Source organism: Otolemur garnettii, unplaced genomic scaffold (assembly GCF_000181295.1).
Source record: "Otolemur garnettii isolate 467f Iridium unplaced genomic scaffold, OtoGar3 scaffold00217, whole genome shotgun sequence".
NCBI classification, from domain to species: domain Eukaryota; kingdom Metazoa; phylum Chordata; class Mammalia; order Primates; family Galagidae; genus Otolemur; species Otolemur garnettii.
Genome location: NW_003852612.1, coordinates 1,265,468 through 1,283,073, shown reverse-complemented (window position 1 = coordinate 1,283,073; position 17,606 = coordinate 1,265,468). Strand labels below are relative to the sequence as shown.

The 17,606-nt window shown below is 39.2% G+C and overlaps 1 protein-coding gene across 1 annotated transcript in view; it reads right to left on the bottom strand.

Annotated features, from left to right (window-relative positions):
- The window catches only part of WDFY4 (WDFY family member 4), a 279,600-nt gene that overhangs the window by 96,909 nt on the left and 165,085 nt on the right, over positions 1 to 17,606 (bottom strand). The window contains exon 41 of the mRNA XM_003801656.3: positions 4,473 to 4,550. Within this exon, the coding sequence (XP_003801704.1) occupies positions 4,473 to 4,550 (78 nt within the window). The remainder of the gene's footprint in view (positions 1 to 4,472; positions 4,551 to 17,606) is intronic.

Sequence of the window (17,606 nt, the reverse complement as noted above, 5' to 3'; positions counted from 1 at the left end):
TGTCAGATGGACCTGGATCATCATGTTTCTGTGATTCACCAGCAGTCTAATCTGAACGAACTTCAGCTTCCTTGTTAGTCAAATTTAGCTAATAAGTTACCATAACAATAAAAACAATGGCTTATGAAAGGATTAAATGATACAATATTTTCAAAAGCTGAATGTGGTTCTTTAACCCGGCTTAAGTAACCAATGCTATTAATGTGAATAAAGCTACTACTATTTCAAAATAAGATTATTTTGTTTCTCTAAAGTCCTTAAATTCATATCCAAAACAGTTATAGGATTTCATATAGTATTCCAATTGGTTAATAAGAAACTCTAGAAAAATAATGACTTTCCAGAGTTTCTCACAGAGATTTGGTCATACGAAAATAACCCTTTTTGGGGGGGAAACATCTCAGTTCCCTGGAGTTTGTTGCTGTATTTGAAGCAATGTTGAACCTCATGGAGGATTAGCAATCTCACGCTATTGGGTTTTCCAGGCTGCGCTTCAAATTCACCTTCTAAGAGCAATTCTCCACCCAAGGTTCCACCTGTGCCACCTGGAGGTGTGCAGCCACCTAAGTCTTCATCACAAGGCACACACACTGTCTTGAGTATTAGCAGACAGACGTGTGTCCATGGTGAGGTCCCTGAGAGAGGAGGGATTGCTTTGCCCCTGATCGCAAGTTACATGTGGTCCCCCGGTCAGAGGGTGTCAGATGACTAAATAGCAAAAGCCCTGTGTCCCCACACCTGCAGGGGTGCCCTGAAATGCCCATCTTTCTGCACAGGGTAAGGTCCTCTCTTACTTCAGATGGCAAGTGAGCCAAATGCCACATCTGAGACTCAATCAGGGATTCTGCTATGTTGTAAGCAGCTATGATTTTTGCCCGAACAGCACCTTGAAGTGGCAACACTTCGAACTTCCTTTGAACAATCAGCCCTCCCTTACTTTCAGTTCCTATTGCTTCAGTGAGACTGACTCCAGCCCTGTCTTCAGGGATGACAATTTCCCCTAAATCTCACTAATCCTAGGTGGTCTGAGTGGTTACGGGATGGGCTGACTGGTGCTCTCTGGAGCCCAGGCAGAAGGAGCAGGGTGCAGATAGTGATCTAGTCCTGCTTGCAGAACCTGGATACCTGGATCTAGCTTTACTCAAAGCTTGTTCTTTCCCTGATTTTTTTTTGATAAAACAAAACACTTTATTTGTTGCTTAAGCCAGTTTGAATTTCCAATACTTGAATTTGAGAGAGTTGTGACAAATACTTAGTGAGTAGGCAGAGACTGAGCAAGAAATGGAAATGGCCCCTAGAGAGCCTGAAAGAAAGTGGGACCGAACAGTGGCCTAAAAGAAAGGCCATTTCTGGGGTGGCAGGTATCTTGCAAAGAGCTTCAACCATTGAAGCCTGTGTACAACAGGATGAATCATTTTTGTAAATCATAATAGAGATGCAATATAAGCACAGGATGGGCTAAAAATGTCACAGACAGAACAAGAGTAGCTGGACATAGAGAAGAATGAATATGACCTGAACAAGGCAAAGGAGACTCTTAGTGGGCCCCGAAGAGGGGTGACTGTTCTTGTTGGTACTTCTGGAATGAGGAGAAATTTGGCTAATAAAGTATCAGAGTTGCATGACTTATTGTTGATAAAATGATGGAATATAATCATGCTCTGGTTAACTTCCAGAACACTGGATAATGTCACCGTGTTATGCCATGGGCTGCTGCCCTCTCCAGTGTCCTCTCAGTTGTGAGTAGAGTGTAAGTCAGAGAAGCCTTAGGTGGCCTGTGATTGACAGCCCTGTGGGGGCCTGCGGTCTCATCACCACACGCTTCCTGGGAGGGCCTCACTGACTGCGCCTGGGAGAGGCTATACTTGAAGAACGTGGCAGATTTCACAAACCTGATTTCTGCCCAGAGTCTTGACTGCAGACTTTTCTGAAAGTGGAGTGGGGGCCTGTGTTGGAAAATACTGTCCCTTAAAAAAGCAGGGTGAATTCTCCAGGCCTCATTATCTCAGGCAGACGGTGATTACATCTGCATTCTTTAAACATCAAAATAATCTGTCTTAAATATTTAAACACTTGGAAAGTATCCTTGTAGATTAGCTTCTCAATGCTGATTTTCTCGAAAATACCTCAATCCACAGTAAAACTCTGTACAACTCTCTCAAGAAATCCTTGAGCCCTAGTCAGACCCCACTGGTGAAAACAAGTTAGGCAACATTCCAGGAGGCTGGGTCCTTCTGACCTTAGACCCTGTGCGGAGGTCCCAGCCCTTCCACACGAACCTGCAATCTCACAAATTCCAGTGGAAATTCACAACCTGCCCCACAGCACATCTCTCCTAGCCGTCACCATTATCTTCCCGACTCTCCTAACTATAAGAACAGAAATGCTTACACTCTTTATCAGATACCAATTTGCAAGTTTAAATAAACACTATCCTCTGTCTCATATGATACCACGGTGACGAGGATGTACATGAATAAAAGATGTGTATATACAAAGGTGGTGCAGGGACAGGGAGATAAATTCAATGGCAGTTGAATTTAGCAGCCACATTGCTAGTCCTGAATAAGATCAGCAGGTCCATGTGATAGGGCATTGGTATGCAAAGGTCTGTTCAGTAAGCCAGCCAGCTCCTTACCCAGCTGTGCAGCACAGTCAGCAGCAGGTGCCCACAGCAAAACCCTTGTCCAAAATGAGAAAAGACCATTCATTTGGCCTGTGCAGTTAAAGAAACTGGAGTACCTGCTGACCCCTCTAACAGTGACCAAGAGCATGTCCTGTGCCCTCCCCACCCTCCTCTCTCACACCTGCCTGATAAGCTGCAGGGGTTAGCCTGGGAGGCTATGTTGCTAGACTGTGTGTTTCTGAGGTGCAGGTCACACATCTCACAAACCCCTCTTCTCAGGGATGTGTCGCGGTCTTCCAAATGAGGCTTTAAGGGTGGAATTAGACCAGGTCACTTGGCTTCATATGAGTAGTTTCATCATGTGGCACCCCTCCTGACCACTTGGCCCATCCCAGGCACACTGACAGTTCCTTATACCCTGTCTCTCCTTTCCTCCTGGAAGAACCAGAACATCCCAGACTGTGTCTTATCACCACGTCTTCTGGGTGTTTCTTTTCTCTTTGGCCTCCCCTACCAAATTTTAAGCATCTTCAACACAGAGCAGTACCATCACAATCTCTGTATTTTATATGCTTTGAGCTGGCTTTGAAATAGAGAAACTGCTCAGTAAATAACATAATCAGGTTTTAAGACTATGTGCTGTATTCTATGATTAGCAATCTTTAAAAAATGTTTTTTGTTGATAACAATAACATCAACTAAAAATTAATTTCTTAGCCATTCTAGATACATATGGGGTGTCCATTCTCTACTACCCACAGTGTGAGTCCTTCACAAATGCTCTTAAATCTTCACAGTGGAAAACATTATCCCACTTTGCAGATGAGGATAGTGAGGCTTAGACCCCAGGTATAGAAAGGGGCAGAACTTGGATGCAAATAGGACTCTGACCAGCAGAAGCACCTGTGTCTGTTTCCTAGACTATACAGGAGTCATGCTCAAACAGGTGCTTCAAATACCCAAGCCTGCCCTTGTTGGTAACAAACTTTGCACACAGGATAAAATGCACAAATCCTAATGTGCCAAAATCCCTATTAGTCTGGTCCCTGCTTCCTCTTCATCCTGTCCTTTGCTGGCCCAGGTCTTCCCAGTCATTTCTTCCTCCAGTGAGTCAATGACATCCAACCCTTTCCTGCCTCAGGACTGTCACATGTGCTCTCCCCTAGCCAGAAACACTCTACCCTCAAATACTTTGGCCCTACCTCCTTCTTCACATACCACAGTAAAGGTTACTTCCTTGGAGAGGACCTCTGACCTGCCCAGATTAGACTCCTACCCTATTATAATCTCTCTATTTTTTTTTTCTTTTGCAGTTTGTTCCGGGGTCAGTTTTAAACCCGCCACCTCTGGTATATGGCTGGTTCCCCACTCCTTTGAGCCACAGGCACCGCCCACCTATTTAATCTCTTATTGTACCTGTACTTTCTCCATCTAGTGCCCAACAAAAATGACTATTTATTTGTGTAGTTATTTAGTATATATCCTTCCTGTATAGTAAAGTTATGTGAGAGTGAAACCTAGGTCTGCAGGTTTGAAACTGTGCTCCAAGCTCCTGGTAGGGGGTGAGGAGCTTCACCCTTGCTAACTATTTACTGAGTAAATTAGTAAGCAGGTTATTGGATGGACACAAGGCCTGTCTCCTCAACTTCTGACAGCATGGGTCCTAAGCCAGGGTCTCAGGCCATACAAACACAACTCAATCATCAATGACTTTTCTCTTACTTAAACAAAAGGCCCTTGTGATTCATTTTTTCAGGTTGAAGGTCCTTGTAATGCTTTTTCCAGATTCATGGTAGACTCCAGTTTACATGTACTGTGTAGAGAAAGGGCATGTTTTGTTTCTTACCTGTACATGGTCTTTGTATAAAGATGCATATAGCTCCTGTCCTTTTCTTCTGTAATTCTCTATACATGACACAAAATCCTGGAGAGAAAACAAGTCAGAGCTTAATGACAGAAGTGATTTTTGATAAGTACTTGTCTCTATGTTGACCAATTATGAGGGAAAATAATGGTTTCAGGATTTGTTAGTCAAATTAATCACAACTACATAAAGATTTCACCTGTGTTGATATACTCACATACTACCACACTCAAACACATGCTTGTGGATTATTTTCACTTTCATCTATGATGAGCTAGCTTGGAGTAGCTCAACTTTCCTCCCAAATATAACACCAAAAATCGATATTTGAGCAATTTGCTTTATGATGGAGCTTCCAAGAGAGCTAAAATTTGTGGAGTCAAGATCCTAGTGAGAAAAAGAACTCACTGAGGTGAGTTTTATACTTTATTTTTCTTTTCAGTCTTTGAGATATTTATAAATTTTCAAATAGCACAAGAGGCTGAGAATCTAAGGCCATAAAATAAACACGAGTAAATTTGAAAAGATAGACGTAATATAAAGCATATTTTCAAATCACAGTGGAATAAAATTAGAAATCAATTAGCAGAAAAAACTTGGCAAAATCAAAAATGAATATAAATTAAATAATACACTTCTAAATAACCAATGGGTCAAAGAAGAAATCAAAAGAGAGTGCCTGAGATTAGTGAAAAGGTAGACATTGCATACAAAATCATATAGGATATAAGGAAAGCACAACATAGGAAGGAATTTATAGTTATAAATGTCTGTATTAAGAAAGAAAGAAATACCTTAGGTAAATATCTGAACTTTCCACTTTAAGACACTGGGAACAAAAATAAGCACACTAAACCTAAAGCAAGCATAATAATGGAAACAATAAATATTAGAGCAGGAAGTGATGAATTATAGAAGTGAAAAACAATGGACAAAATTAATGAAACCCAATCAAAGCCCGATTCTGTGCATAGATCAACAAAATTGTCAGCCTTTAGCCAAAGTGACCATGAACAAAGAGAAAAGGATAAAATTACTAGGGTCAGAAATGAAAAAGGAGACATTACTACTGACCTTACAGAAATGTTTTTAAAATAAAAGTTTATAAAGGAGTACTATGAACAATGAGCAATAGTTTGCCTATAAATTAGACAGCTTAGATGAAGTGGGAAAATTCTTAGAAACACACAAACTATCAAAACTGACTCAAGAAGAAAGTAACAGTCAGAATAGACAAACAATCAATAATAAATGAAGAAACTGAATTAGAAATAACAAATGAAGAAACCAAAAAGACAACCCACAAGGAAAATCCCATCCCAGGCCCAGATGGTTTCACTGCTGAATACTACCAAACTCTTAGTAAAGAATTAATGACAATGTTTCAGAATTTTTCTCAAAAATTAGAAGAGAAGGGAATAATCTTCAATATATTCTTTAAGACCAGTTATTACCCTATACAAAAACCAGACAAAGATCTCACAAGATATTTTTTTGAGACTTTGGAAAAAACAAAATAAGAAGTTAACTGATTAAAGTATTCTATAATAGACATACTTCTATTTGACAATGTGAATGCTACTTTCTTTGCATTATTACTATTATTATTGCTTAATATTTTGTTTCAGCAATTGTCTGATTTCTTTTCTGAATGTACTTATCTTCATTTGTTCTTTATGAGGTTTTAGTTCTCAGTCCTTATATAGTTAAATATTGTTATTATCATTAAGTTTAGCCTTTTTAATTCTGTAAAGGCAAAAGTGGAAACCTAATATACACATGTATAAGTAAGAAAAATTAATTTTTAAAAAAAGATCTCACAAGAAAAGTACAGACCAGTATCTCATATACAGAGAGGATAAATAGAGGGGTGCTTAAACAGGTTGCAGTGAGCTATGATAATACCATTGCAGTCTTGGGTGACAGAGTGAGACTGTCTTACAAGTAAAAATCAATTGTGAGGGAAATTTTTTTTTAAATCCCCAAATTGAAAAAAGACATAAACCTACAGGCTCAAGAATCTATGCAAATCCCACCCAAGGCAAATCTACCGAAATTTATTCAAGACACTATAATAAGAATTCTTAAGACTAAGGTAAAGAAAATATCTTTAAAGAAGCAGAAGGAAAACAAAGCCTTACTTACAGAGGAATTTGAATAACAGTGAATTTTTTTCATCAGAAACCATGGAGGCTAGAAGGAAGTGGCACAATACTTTTTGGGTACTGAAAATAAAGAACTGCCAACCAGCATCCTATATCCAACAATGATATCCTTTTCAATTTGAGGATAAATCAAGAAATTCTCAGATCAAGAAGAATTAATAGCATTTGTCACCCACCACCAGAGCTCGCTATAAAAATGGCTAAAGGAAGCTCTTTAAATAGAAATAAATGACTTAAAAAGATCTTTAAACATCAAGGAAGAATAAAGAATACAGTAAGTAAAACTATGGGTAGGTATAATACATTTTCTATTTCCTCTTGAGACTTCTAAATTATGGGATAGTTAAAGCAAAAATTATAACACTAATGTAGTTCTAAATGGATATAGAGGAAATATTTAAGACAATTACATTATAAATGGAGGGAGATAATATTTGTACTTCGTGACAATACCAGTAGACTCAGATAAGTTACATATACATACATAATGTAATACTAAGAGCAAAAACTTAAAAAACTACACAAAGAGATATGCTCAAAACTATGAAAAATCTAGATAAATTCCAAAAAAATGTTCACGTAAACTACCTTTGCAATCAACTACACCCAATAATAGCACAATACACATTCTTTTCAAATGCTCACAAAACATTTGTCAATTGCTCACAAAACATGTATGTAAACTACACCATGGGCTATAAAACAAATTTAAAAGAAATGGCAACACGTGGTGTGTGTCCTCTAACCACAATGGAATCAAACTAGAAATCAGTAACATAAATATAATATGAAATCTCCAAACCCTTAGAAACTAACAACATACTCTAAAATAATCCAAGTGTCAAAAAAGAAGTCTCGAGAGAATTTTCTAAACTACATTAAATTTAATGAAATTAAAAATAGAACAGATTGAAATTTGTGTTATGACATATCAAAATTAGCATTATGTAGCTAAAGCACTGCTGAGAGGACTATTCCTGGCAAAAAATGTATACATTAGAAAAGAGTAAAGTTCTGTTATGAACTGAAAGTTTGTGTTTCCCTTAAATTCATAGGTTGAAGCTCTAATCCCCAATTTGATGATATTAGGAGAAGGAGCTTTGGGGAAGTAATTAGGTTTAGAGGAGGTCTTTTTATACCTTATAAGAAGAGAAAAGGACTTTTTTACTAGCCATGTAAGAATGTAGTAAGAAGGCAGCCTTCAACAAACCAGGAAGGAGCCCTCACCGGGAAGCACCTAGCTGCTTCTCTCAGAAGACATCATTTTTATTTGAAAGAACGACTGTAGAAAAAATTACAGTCATCAATGTGAGTGTTTGGCACACGGTTTCTTGAAAATGTGCAAAGTGAATCTGTCATCTCAAATCAAACAACTGACAGTATTTGTTGCCAAAGATAAAATTTGAACTTTCAAGCAAATATTAAAATTGTGGAAAATGTATCTGTCTGCTTTTGTCAGTTTGACACCTTCCCAATAGCTTAAGATTTTTCTAATAACATTGGTGGTGACCTATGGAGGATTTTTCCATACTGCCTAATGAAGTATGTCAAAAATTGGGAGGTAGAATTAACTTGGGAAGTCAATATTTCCAATGCATGCTACATGCATGTCCTAATGCATGTTACAAAATCATGTATGAGTTAAAATATAGATTCAAAATATGAGATAGATCAACAAATTTTAATGTAATGGAGTATCAAAATTTCACGGATAAAGATTTCAAATATCCCTTAAGAAATTACCAATTGTTGAGTTTTGGCGTAGTATCAAAGAAGAAAATCTATAATTATCTGAAAAGGCTATTAAAATACTCCATCTTTTTTAAACTACATATCTGTGGGAGGCCTGATTTTCTTCATATATTTCAACCAAAAAAAAAAAAAAAAACTTCTATTACAACACATTGAATAAAAGAGCAGATATTATCATACAATGGTCTTCTATTAAGTCCTACAGATATTAGAGGTTTACAAAAATATAAAACAATATTCTCACATTTTTTATAGTGAAAAATACAGCAGCCCTCTCTTATCTGTGGGGAAGGTTCCCATGATACCTGAAACTATAGGTACTACTGAACCCTATATACACTTTCATTTTTATACCTATGATAAGATTTAATTTTCAAATTAGACACAGTAAGATATTAGCAAAAATAACTAACAACAAATAGAATAATTATAATCATGCATTTTAATAAAATTTATTTAAAACTTATCAATTTTTTATCTCTGAAATTTTTCATTTAATATTTTCAGATCATGGAGAACCACAGAAAGCCAAACTGTGGATAAAGGGGACTACTGTATTCATTTAAAATGATATTTATGTTTACACCCAATGTGTTTATTTTTGTTACTTTAAAATAAATTAATCAGTGCATTATTTTAGATGGTTTTAATTTCTAGTATAGTAAATGTCAATAGATATAATGGACACAAGCAAAAGTTCTTTGGAGTCCTCACAATTTTTAAGGGGCTAAAGGGGTCCTGTAACCCAAAAGTTTGAGAACTATTGCTTTACCACTATGGAAATGAATGAACTACTATTTCAATACTACAGATAAATCTCACAAACATAATTTGGAGTGAAATAAGCCAGACAAAAAAGTCTATATTACGTTATTTCATTTACATAACATTAAAAATGCAGAAAATTAATGTATGATATCAGATGCCAAGAGAATGAGTGCTTTGAGGGAAGGGGTGGCTGGTGACTGGACCAGGGCATGAAGTCAGGGATGCTTCTGGGTACCACCAATGCTATATTTTTTATGAGTGGTAGTTACACATTCACTTTGTTAAAATTCTTAAGTCAGTGATTTGAACACTTTTCTATGTATTATAATCTTCAATAAAATAGAAAAGTGTTTATTGGCAAAGACTAAAAAAGATGAAAACAATATAATTTTAAAAATCCAGTTACTGTTTTGGAGTAATGGGAATAGGGTGATTTTATTCTTTTTATTGTTCCTTTTTTGTTGTTGTTGGTAAAATTTTCTTCAATATTGTTGTTATATTGTTTAGATGCATTTATAAGTAAAACAATCATTATAAGCACTGCAAGTGACATAAAATGCTGAAAAATTTGACTAATTCTATGTCTAAGGCAAAGCCCAGACTTTTTTCTAATATGATGCTTTGGAGACATGCGGCAGAACTAGGGAACTCTTAAGGGGCCTTGACGCAAAGCAGCTGCCTTCAAATAGCAAATGAGCTATCTTGCTGAAGAGGGACAGGCCTTGTCAGGATGTCCTTAGGGGGGTAAGTGGGCCTAGGGTAGGAAGTTTCAGGCAAGCTGACTTTACTGTGCTAATATGAAAAAACGTTTATGAGGATTGCAGAGTGAGAGAGTAGGAGGTAGAGACACAGAATTCTAGATACCTTTGTCTCAGTCCTTACTAGTCACATTACATGGGAACTCACCTGCCTTTTGAAAATTTATCATCTATAAAATGAGGTCACCAGTACCTCCTTTGTCTATTCTGCAGAGATGTCAGCAGAATAGTTTGTAAACTGCAAAGGGTCATCCAGAGAGGCTATTTGGGTATAAAATTGGTGTCACGGGTAACATAGTTGGAAAAAATTACTAAGATGGTCTCTTCAAAATTAACTCTTAGAAAATGCTGAATGAGTTCAGTCACACATCATTTTTGCCTTTGAAATAAATACCGTGTTTACAGTAGCTGCAGCTCAAGGTTGTTTACACCCTGGCTCACACTCTCCACTCTGGCTTCAAATTTACTGTGTTGCTGAGTTCAGCATTCACCTACGTCTGAGCATCTACTATTTTCCAGGCACTGGAGTACAAACCTGAACCCATGTCTGGGTTTCTAGAGTCTAATAGAAAAGAAAGATGGTTAAGAACTAACACAGTTAATGTTGATACAGAGGTGACATAGTGACACAGGATACAGTGAAGAAGACACACAGAAGAGGTGACCTTGGCATGAGCCAGTGTTCAGAGAAGGCTTCCCAGTAGAGATGGTCCTCGAATGAGAGGCTTTAATTAGAAGTCTAATGTGGTTCTATCTTTAGACTTTGGCATTTCTTTGATTTAGCATCTTTAATAGCTCACTCTGGAAGTAGTTTGGAAGATGGATTTAATGAACGTGAGACTGGAAGTAGAGACCTTCTTTAGGACGCTGTCCTGACATATGAGAGTTCACACAGTGGAACAAGTTACGCTGAATAATCAAATCCAAGGACCACATGGAAAGCAAAGTCAGTAGGGATTGGTGAGGGGATGACAAGGCAAGAACTGTTCCAAAATTTATAGTTTGCTTGACTGAGTGAATTGAAGTAGATACACTAAAAAACATTATATTAAGAGATATCATCAGAAAAAGAGCAAGAACAAGTTTGCATGCATGAAGATATTGTGGATTTGAAGAATCAATGGCACAGCTGGGTATCCCTAGAAGAAGGTTCAGGAGAGTGGTTCATAATCAATATAGATTTGTGAGTCATCAGCAAACAGTTTAGAGATAATCCTGAGCGATGATAAAATCCCTCAAGGAGAGTAAGGACAGCGAGAAGATTGATGGGTCAAGGTCAGAAACCTGGAAAGAACCAGCAAAGTCAAGGCCAGGAGAAGAGGTTCCAAAGAAAACCAGAGAGAGAAATGTCTTGAAAATCCACGGCATTTGAAGCAGAGGGAATGCACAGAGGAAGCTCAGTAGGATGAGGCTGACCATGCCCACTGATTTTCTCTGCAGAAATCAGTCATTCGTAACTTCTGTAAGAATTGTCTCAGAGGAATGTTTAGACAGCAATGGATCAGCTAGAAATCTGAAGATAAGGCAAGGGAGATGATGTGTCCAGACAACTCATTCAAGAAGCCTGACTCTAACCAAGAGAAAAAAGGAACAAGAAAGAGCCCATGTACCAAAATGGGAAGGATAAGATTCAAGTGTGTTATAGGCTAAGGGGAGCTCGGTGATGCAAAGGAGAAGGTTGAAAAGTAAAAGAAAGAGAAAGGTCACAGATGGCACAGGTTCATAACAGGATGAGAGGGGAAAGCTCAGATGAGCTGAGCACTGGAAAGGGAGAGGCCCACATACTCAAAGGTTAGAGGGAGGGAAGGGCCTGAAGATGGTTGTAGGTGACCATGAGCCTATATTAGTGGGGCACTAGAGAGTGGAGGAGTAACTCTGTCAATAAAGAAAGTGACAGAGTCCATCACCAGGCTGGGATAGGAAGAAAGATGGCTGCTTTCCCTGAGAGCTGAGCAGGTGTCTTGCATAGACTGGTAAATGTTTGGAAGAATGGGAGCATGAACAGACCACAGGCATGGCAGGGAACTAGCTGAAGGTACTGATAACCCAAATATTGGTTTTATTTTGGTCTGCTCTCTCAACATTACATCCCACTAACATGCAAACAGCACTGCACATGTACAATGGACAAAGGAGTTTCCATATGCATTATTATATTTAACATTTAGCCTCCTGAAAAATCTATGTGATCTACTCCCATTTTATAGAAGAGGCTACTGAGGCCAAGGGAGGGTAAGTAACTGTCAACAAAGAAAGTGGTGGAGTCAGAAGATGAGTTCTTGGACTCTGTTACTGTGAGACTCTGTTACACCACCATCACATGTATTTCCACCCTTGTGTCCCCATGACACTAAGGAAACATTGCTTTCTTACTGGTCTTTGAGTCATTTAGTGCCCTGGAAAGTTATCACACTAATGATGTGGCCAGGAGGAAGGAGACTTGGATCAGGTCAAGGGCAGAGGCCCATCTGCCTGGACAACAGTGAATGAGGCACATCGATCAGGGACAAATTCAGAGCAGAGTTCTGCATGGCTTATTGGAACTAAATAGCCTTTGCTTAGCAACTGCCAGCACATTAAAAGAGTTTGAGAACCTTTGAAGTAGAACAAAGGACCTCCAAAGGCTATTTGGAGATTTCGGTTTAAAAAATAGTCCTGGGGTTAAGAGCCTGGACCCTGTGTCCTCCCTGTGCCTCCTTCGGGAAGGGTTTGGCTTCTGAAAATAGGTCAGATCTTAGAATGGGGAATTGGGCACATCCTACCTGGAGGGTCAATGTTAAGTGAGCTGACCACAGCGTGGTGGTTTCCACCTTTGCCTGGAGCATCCTTGGGCTGCCCAGCTGCTACTGACACTCCCATCCAAGCTGTCCCATAGGAACACTCACTGTCCACTGATGACAGTCATTACACTTGTTTGTTTAAAGCATCATTAGTCCTGTAATCACAGTTCTATGGCCTCATAAGAATGTGAAAGGCCAATATCTGAAGGCAGCAGCTCAGGTCCTGCTCTGAAATTTGGTGCCAAAATTACAATTACAGGCTCTGGCCTCTCCAGACAAACACTGGCATGTTGGAGCTGGGACTAAACCGAGCAGTGAGGGAGACCAAGTCTTCATCCACACCCTGCTACCATAGACTGACACGCAATGACTCATCTTTTTCACTGCCAGTGTGATTTGTCCTAAGGATCTTGTAAGATAGATGCACAAATATTCAGTGGACATTTTTTAACCATCCTCTTTATAGTAGCACAGAATGAAACAATTCAAATATGGACACATGGAGAGTGGTTCACTGAATTCTGGATTAGCACAAAACTGGTGAAATCCAAGTCTGAAGTTTAGTTAATAGTGCTGTACCAATATGAATGTCTTAGCTTTGACACAGGTGCCGTGGTAATGTAAAATGTTAATGGAAGAAACTGGGTGAGGAGGATTGAATCTGAATATGAAAAAGGATTGAATAGGAATATGAAAAATATTCCAAAATAAAATTTACTTTCTAAAATAAAATGAGGATTTGGCTCACCCTTCCACCTAAACCCCATCGTGGACCTGAGATGGACAATGTGAGTCACGGCTCTCTCAGGCAGATACCTTCCATGGTCTCTCTTGGCTGCAAACAGCTCACTAAACTAAATGCAATTCTTGTGTTTAAAAACTATTATTTTTGGTAGATCTTGTCCCCACAAATTGGACAAGCCAGCCACTTCATCTGGTGCTTAACAGAACAATCTCTTAATAATTGATCTCCAAAATGGTGGAAAAGCTACCTGGTGAACATACAGAAGGATGGTACCAAACTCACAACATCACAGATGGTTGTGTTGTCTAGGGATAGTTTAGGGGAATTTAAAAGGTACTGATGACAACTTGGTTTTAATTTTATAAAGAAATTTTAAAACGTATCCCCTTATAATGTGTGGCTCCACTGCAGGCTGTTGTCTTTGTAATTTTTTAGTTTCTGTATATTCACTAATAAACAATTCCATAAATGAAAGCGATGACTGTGCTGTTTGATTTTAGTGTCAACTCCAGATTGCTTTAGCATCTCAACTTTCTCTGGTCAAAGACAGGTTGAAGTTAAATGCCAGTCATTTCCCACTCATCCAGGTAGGAGTGAAACTACTGATGGGGAAGAGATTTGTGACCCCAGACATCACATGTGCCCCATGGTCTTTCACTGCTCACCTGTCCTCCACTGGTGCCAGCTGAGAGGATGAGGATCTGGTGAACAGACCCATGCAGGTATGTGATAATGAGCAACAGAGACAGCCTCATGGGAATGGGTACTTGGTAGTCGTCACACAAACCAGTTAACTACTGTGAATATTCTTTCTTTCCCAACATGCTTCCTTGGGGGATCCCAGCAGAGGATGAAGCCTGCAGAGGCAGCACCCTGCATTATGATAACTGGGTTCCTCTCCAGCCCTGCTAGAACAAGCTCCCCAAGGGCATGGTCCAATGCCTGGCAAGTGGAGGCAACCTTAAAAGTTTGATAAATTTGCATTTCTCTGATGATTAAGAGATCATCTAACTCCAGTAAGATTAGCCCGCATCACAAAATCCCAAAACTAGAGTTGTTGGCGTGGATGTGGAGAAAAGGGAACACTCCTACATTGCTGGGGGAATGCAAACTAATACATTCCTTTTGGAAATATATTTGGAGAACACTTAGAGATCTAAGAATAGACCTGCCATTTCATCCTACAATTCCTTTACTAGGTATATATCCAGGAATCACATAACAAAGATATATGTACATATAAGATATATGTACCAGAATCTTTATTGCAGCCCAATTCATAATTGCTAAGTCATGGAAGAAGCCCAAGTGCCTACTGACCCATGAATGGCTTAATAAATTATGGTATATGTACATGAAGGAATATTACACAGCCTTAAAGAAAGATGGAGACTTTACCTCTTACATGTTTACATGGATAGAGCTGGAACATATTCTTCTTAGCAAAGTATCTCAAGAATGGAAGAAAAAGTATCCAATATACTCAGTCTTACTATGAAACCAATTTATAGCTTTCTTATGAAAGCTAGAAACCCAAATGTAGCCCCAAAAGAAGAGGAAAGCAGAGGGGGAGGGGAGGGGAGAGGATGGGTGGAGGGAGAGTAATTGGTGGGACCACACCTACGGTGCATCTTACAAGGGTACATGTGAAATTTACTAGGTGTAGAGTATAATGTCTTAACACAATAACTAAGAAAACGCCATGAAGGCTATGTTAACCAGTTTGATGAAAACAGTTCAAATTGTATAAAACCAGCACATTGTACCCCATGATTGCATTAATGTACATAACTATGATTTAATTTTTTAAAAAAGTTTGATAAATTGAAAAGCAGGTCATAGACCCTCTTCACTCTTCCCTTGGGCCAAATTCTCTGCAGCTGGTCATTTCCTGCCTGGAGTAAATGTTCCACATGGTCAGGATTAAAACCCTTTCCCATCCTATGTCTGACCTCATCCAACATAATGATTTCCCTGTTCCACTCCAAGGTCTGAAGACATGGTTTTTTTAATGCCTCTTATTTCATGACAAGAGGTTAATGACAATTCTATGTTCTTTGGCCTTCAAACATAGTTGGTCACTGGTTATAGGAAGAAACAGCCTGTTAAATTTGAAAAGCTGACAGTTATTTTGGAATACACAAATTGTATGGAAAGGGTGGGCAGAGTTGATCAGTCCTGTGGATGGTACAGATTTACAAGGAGGTCCTATAGATGGTGGAAAACATTATTCTTCTGGCTGATGGAAGCTGCAGTTGTGAACAGTTACATCCTCTACTCAGTAGATAAGAAGGAGAGTCGGGAGAAAGTGCAGACACACCTCTTTTATGGGAGGAACCTCATCGCTCAGCTTGTGAGCAATGTGAGCAACAGAAATTCAAGAAGGAGGGGAAGACCAGCATCTTCTGACACTGAGGAAAGGCTCCATGGGAAGATGCCTTTATAAGGCAAACTGACAAAAAAGTCAGCAAAAGATTGCATGGTTTGCAGCAGATGAAATGAGAAAGGTGGAAGGAGAGAAGCCATTTTCTACCATGAGACATGCAAGAGGAAGCCTGGGCTTCATCCTGGAGCCTGCCTGAAGAAGAATCACACTCAAAAAAATTATAAACAAAAATAAAAACACTTTAATTGTTATATAACCTAAAATAGATAACAAAATCATCAGGTGAGTTCATATTTCTGTTTTTCTCTTCTAAAACTAGGAAAACAAGTTATCCACCAACCTCTTTCCTGCCCAAAATAAATAAGAGCTGGGGAGTATGTGGGTGGCAGAAACACTAGATTGAAAAAAATTAGATTGTGACCCACAGGACCAGCAGACAACACTACTGGATCTTCAAAACGCCAGGGTCAGGAGCTGGGCAGTTTTGGCCATTGTCCTGCTATTTAAACCCATCTGAAATGCAATATTTTCCTAGTTTTGAAACATCCAGTGAACAGACTACCTAAAGTCAGTTTTCAATTATAAATTTTTCCCAGGAGCTGACATATATACCTCTGAAAACAAGTTCTTTGTAGAGGCCTAGTTTTAGTTGAATGATAGAAACAATTAATGAGAAAACAATGAAATAAAATGTTTTCCCTATTTGTTGGTAAATCGTATGCACTGTCCATAAGTGTGCCCATAAAAGGCTAGCAGCCCATTATTAAGAAGGTATGTCGTGCATCAGGTGACAGAAGAGCCCTGCATCATCAAGCCACGGTCATGGTGGAGGGGTCTTTGGGGGTATGTATTTGGATGGCTCTGGCTGGGAAGCGCTCTTTTCTCCAAGTGCCCAGATAATTGCGCTTTTCTCTGCTATGGAGACACAGCCCCTGGATTCTTAATAAATGTCAAGGAATACCAGAGTAATAATCATATTTCCAGCTATAATGACAAACAACTGGTGCTCGGAGTGGGTGAACAGGGACCAGATCACCACAGCACAATTCATCTCTTGTTAAATTCACTCACATATTAATTTCTAAGATGAACGGCCGTTTCTAATTTGTCTTTTTTGAACTGTGATGTTTTTATTAAATTCAATTGTCATGAGTACATGGAGAATGACTACCTGAAAAAAAAAAAAAAAGACTCTGGTGTAGCAGAAGATGAATGTTTTAAAATTGCAAGTTCCAAGCCTTCTCAAGGAAGCCACGTCCCTCTGCTCTGCCTTCCTTTGTGTGAGGCTCAGACAGACGGGACAGGTGGCCACACTGGCCCTACCTCAACCCAGCCCACTCCCGCCATGTCTCTGTCAGCCTCATCCTCAGAGGTAAGCTTCTAGAAGACTCACACTCTCTCAGGCTGGGGTGGGAAGTCAACAATCCTGGGGAGGGGTCTGGATGAGACATGAATGTGAGGACCTACTCCCGGGGTTACAACCCATGGAGACTCCTTCCCCTGAACACATGTGGAGACTCCTGACACTGACGTGGACTAAATTGTATCCCCGCCCCACCCCCTAATTCACATGTGGAAGGCCAAACCCCCAACACCTCAGAAAGTGATTGTATTTGGAGCTAGGGGACTTTAAAGAGGTAAGACAGTTAAAACGAGGCCATTAGTGCAGACCCCAATCTAATAAGGCTGGTGTCCTTAGAAGATTAGGACACAAACATGCACAGAGAGAAGACCACATTGGGGACACAGGAGACGACCACCT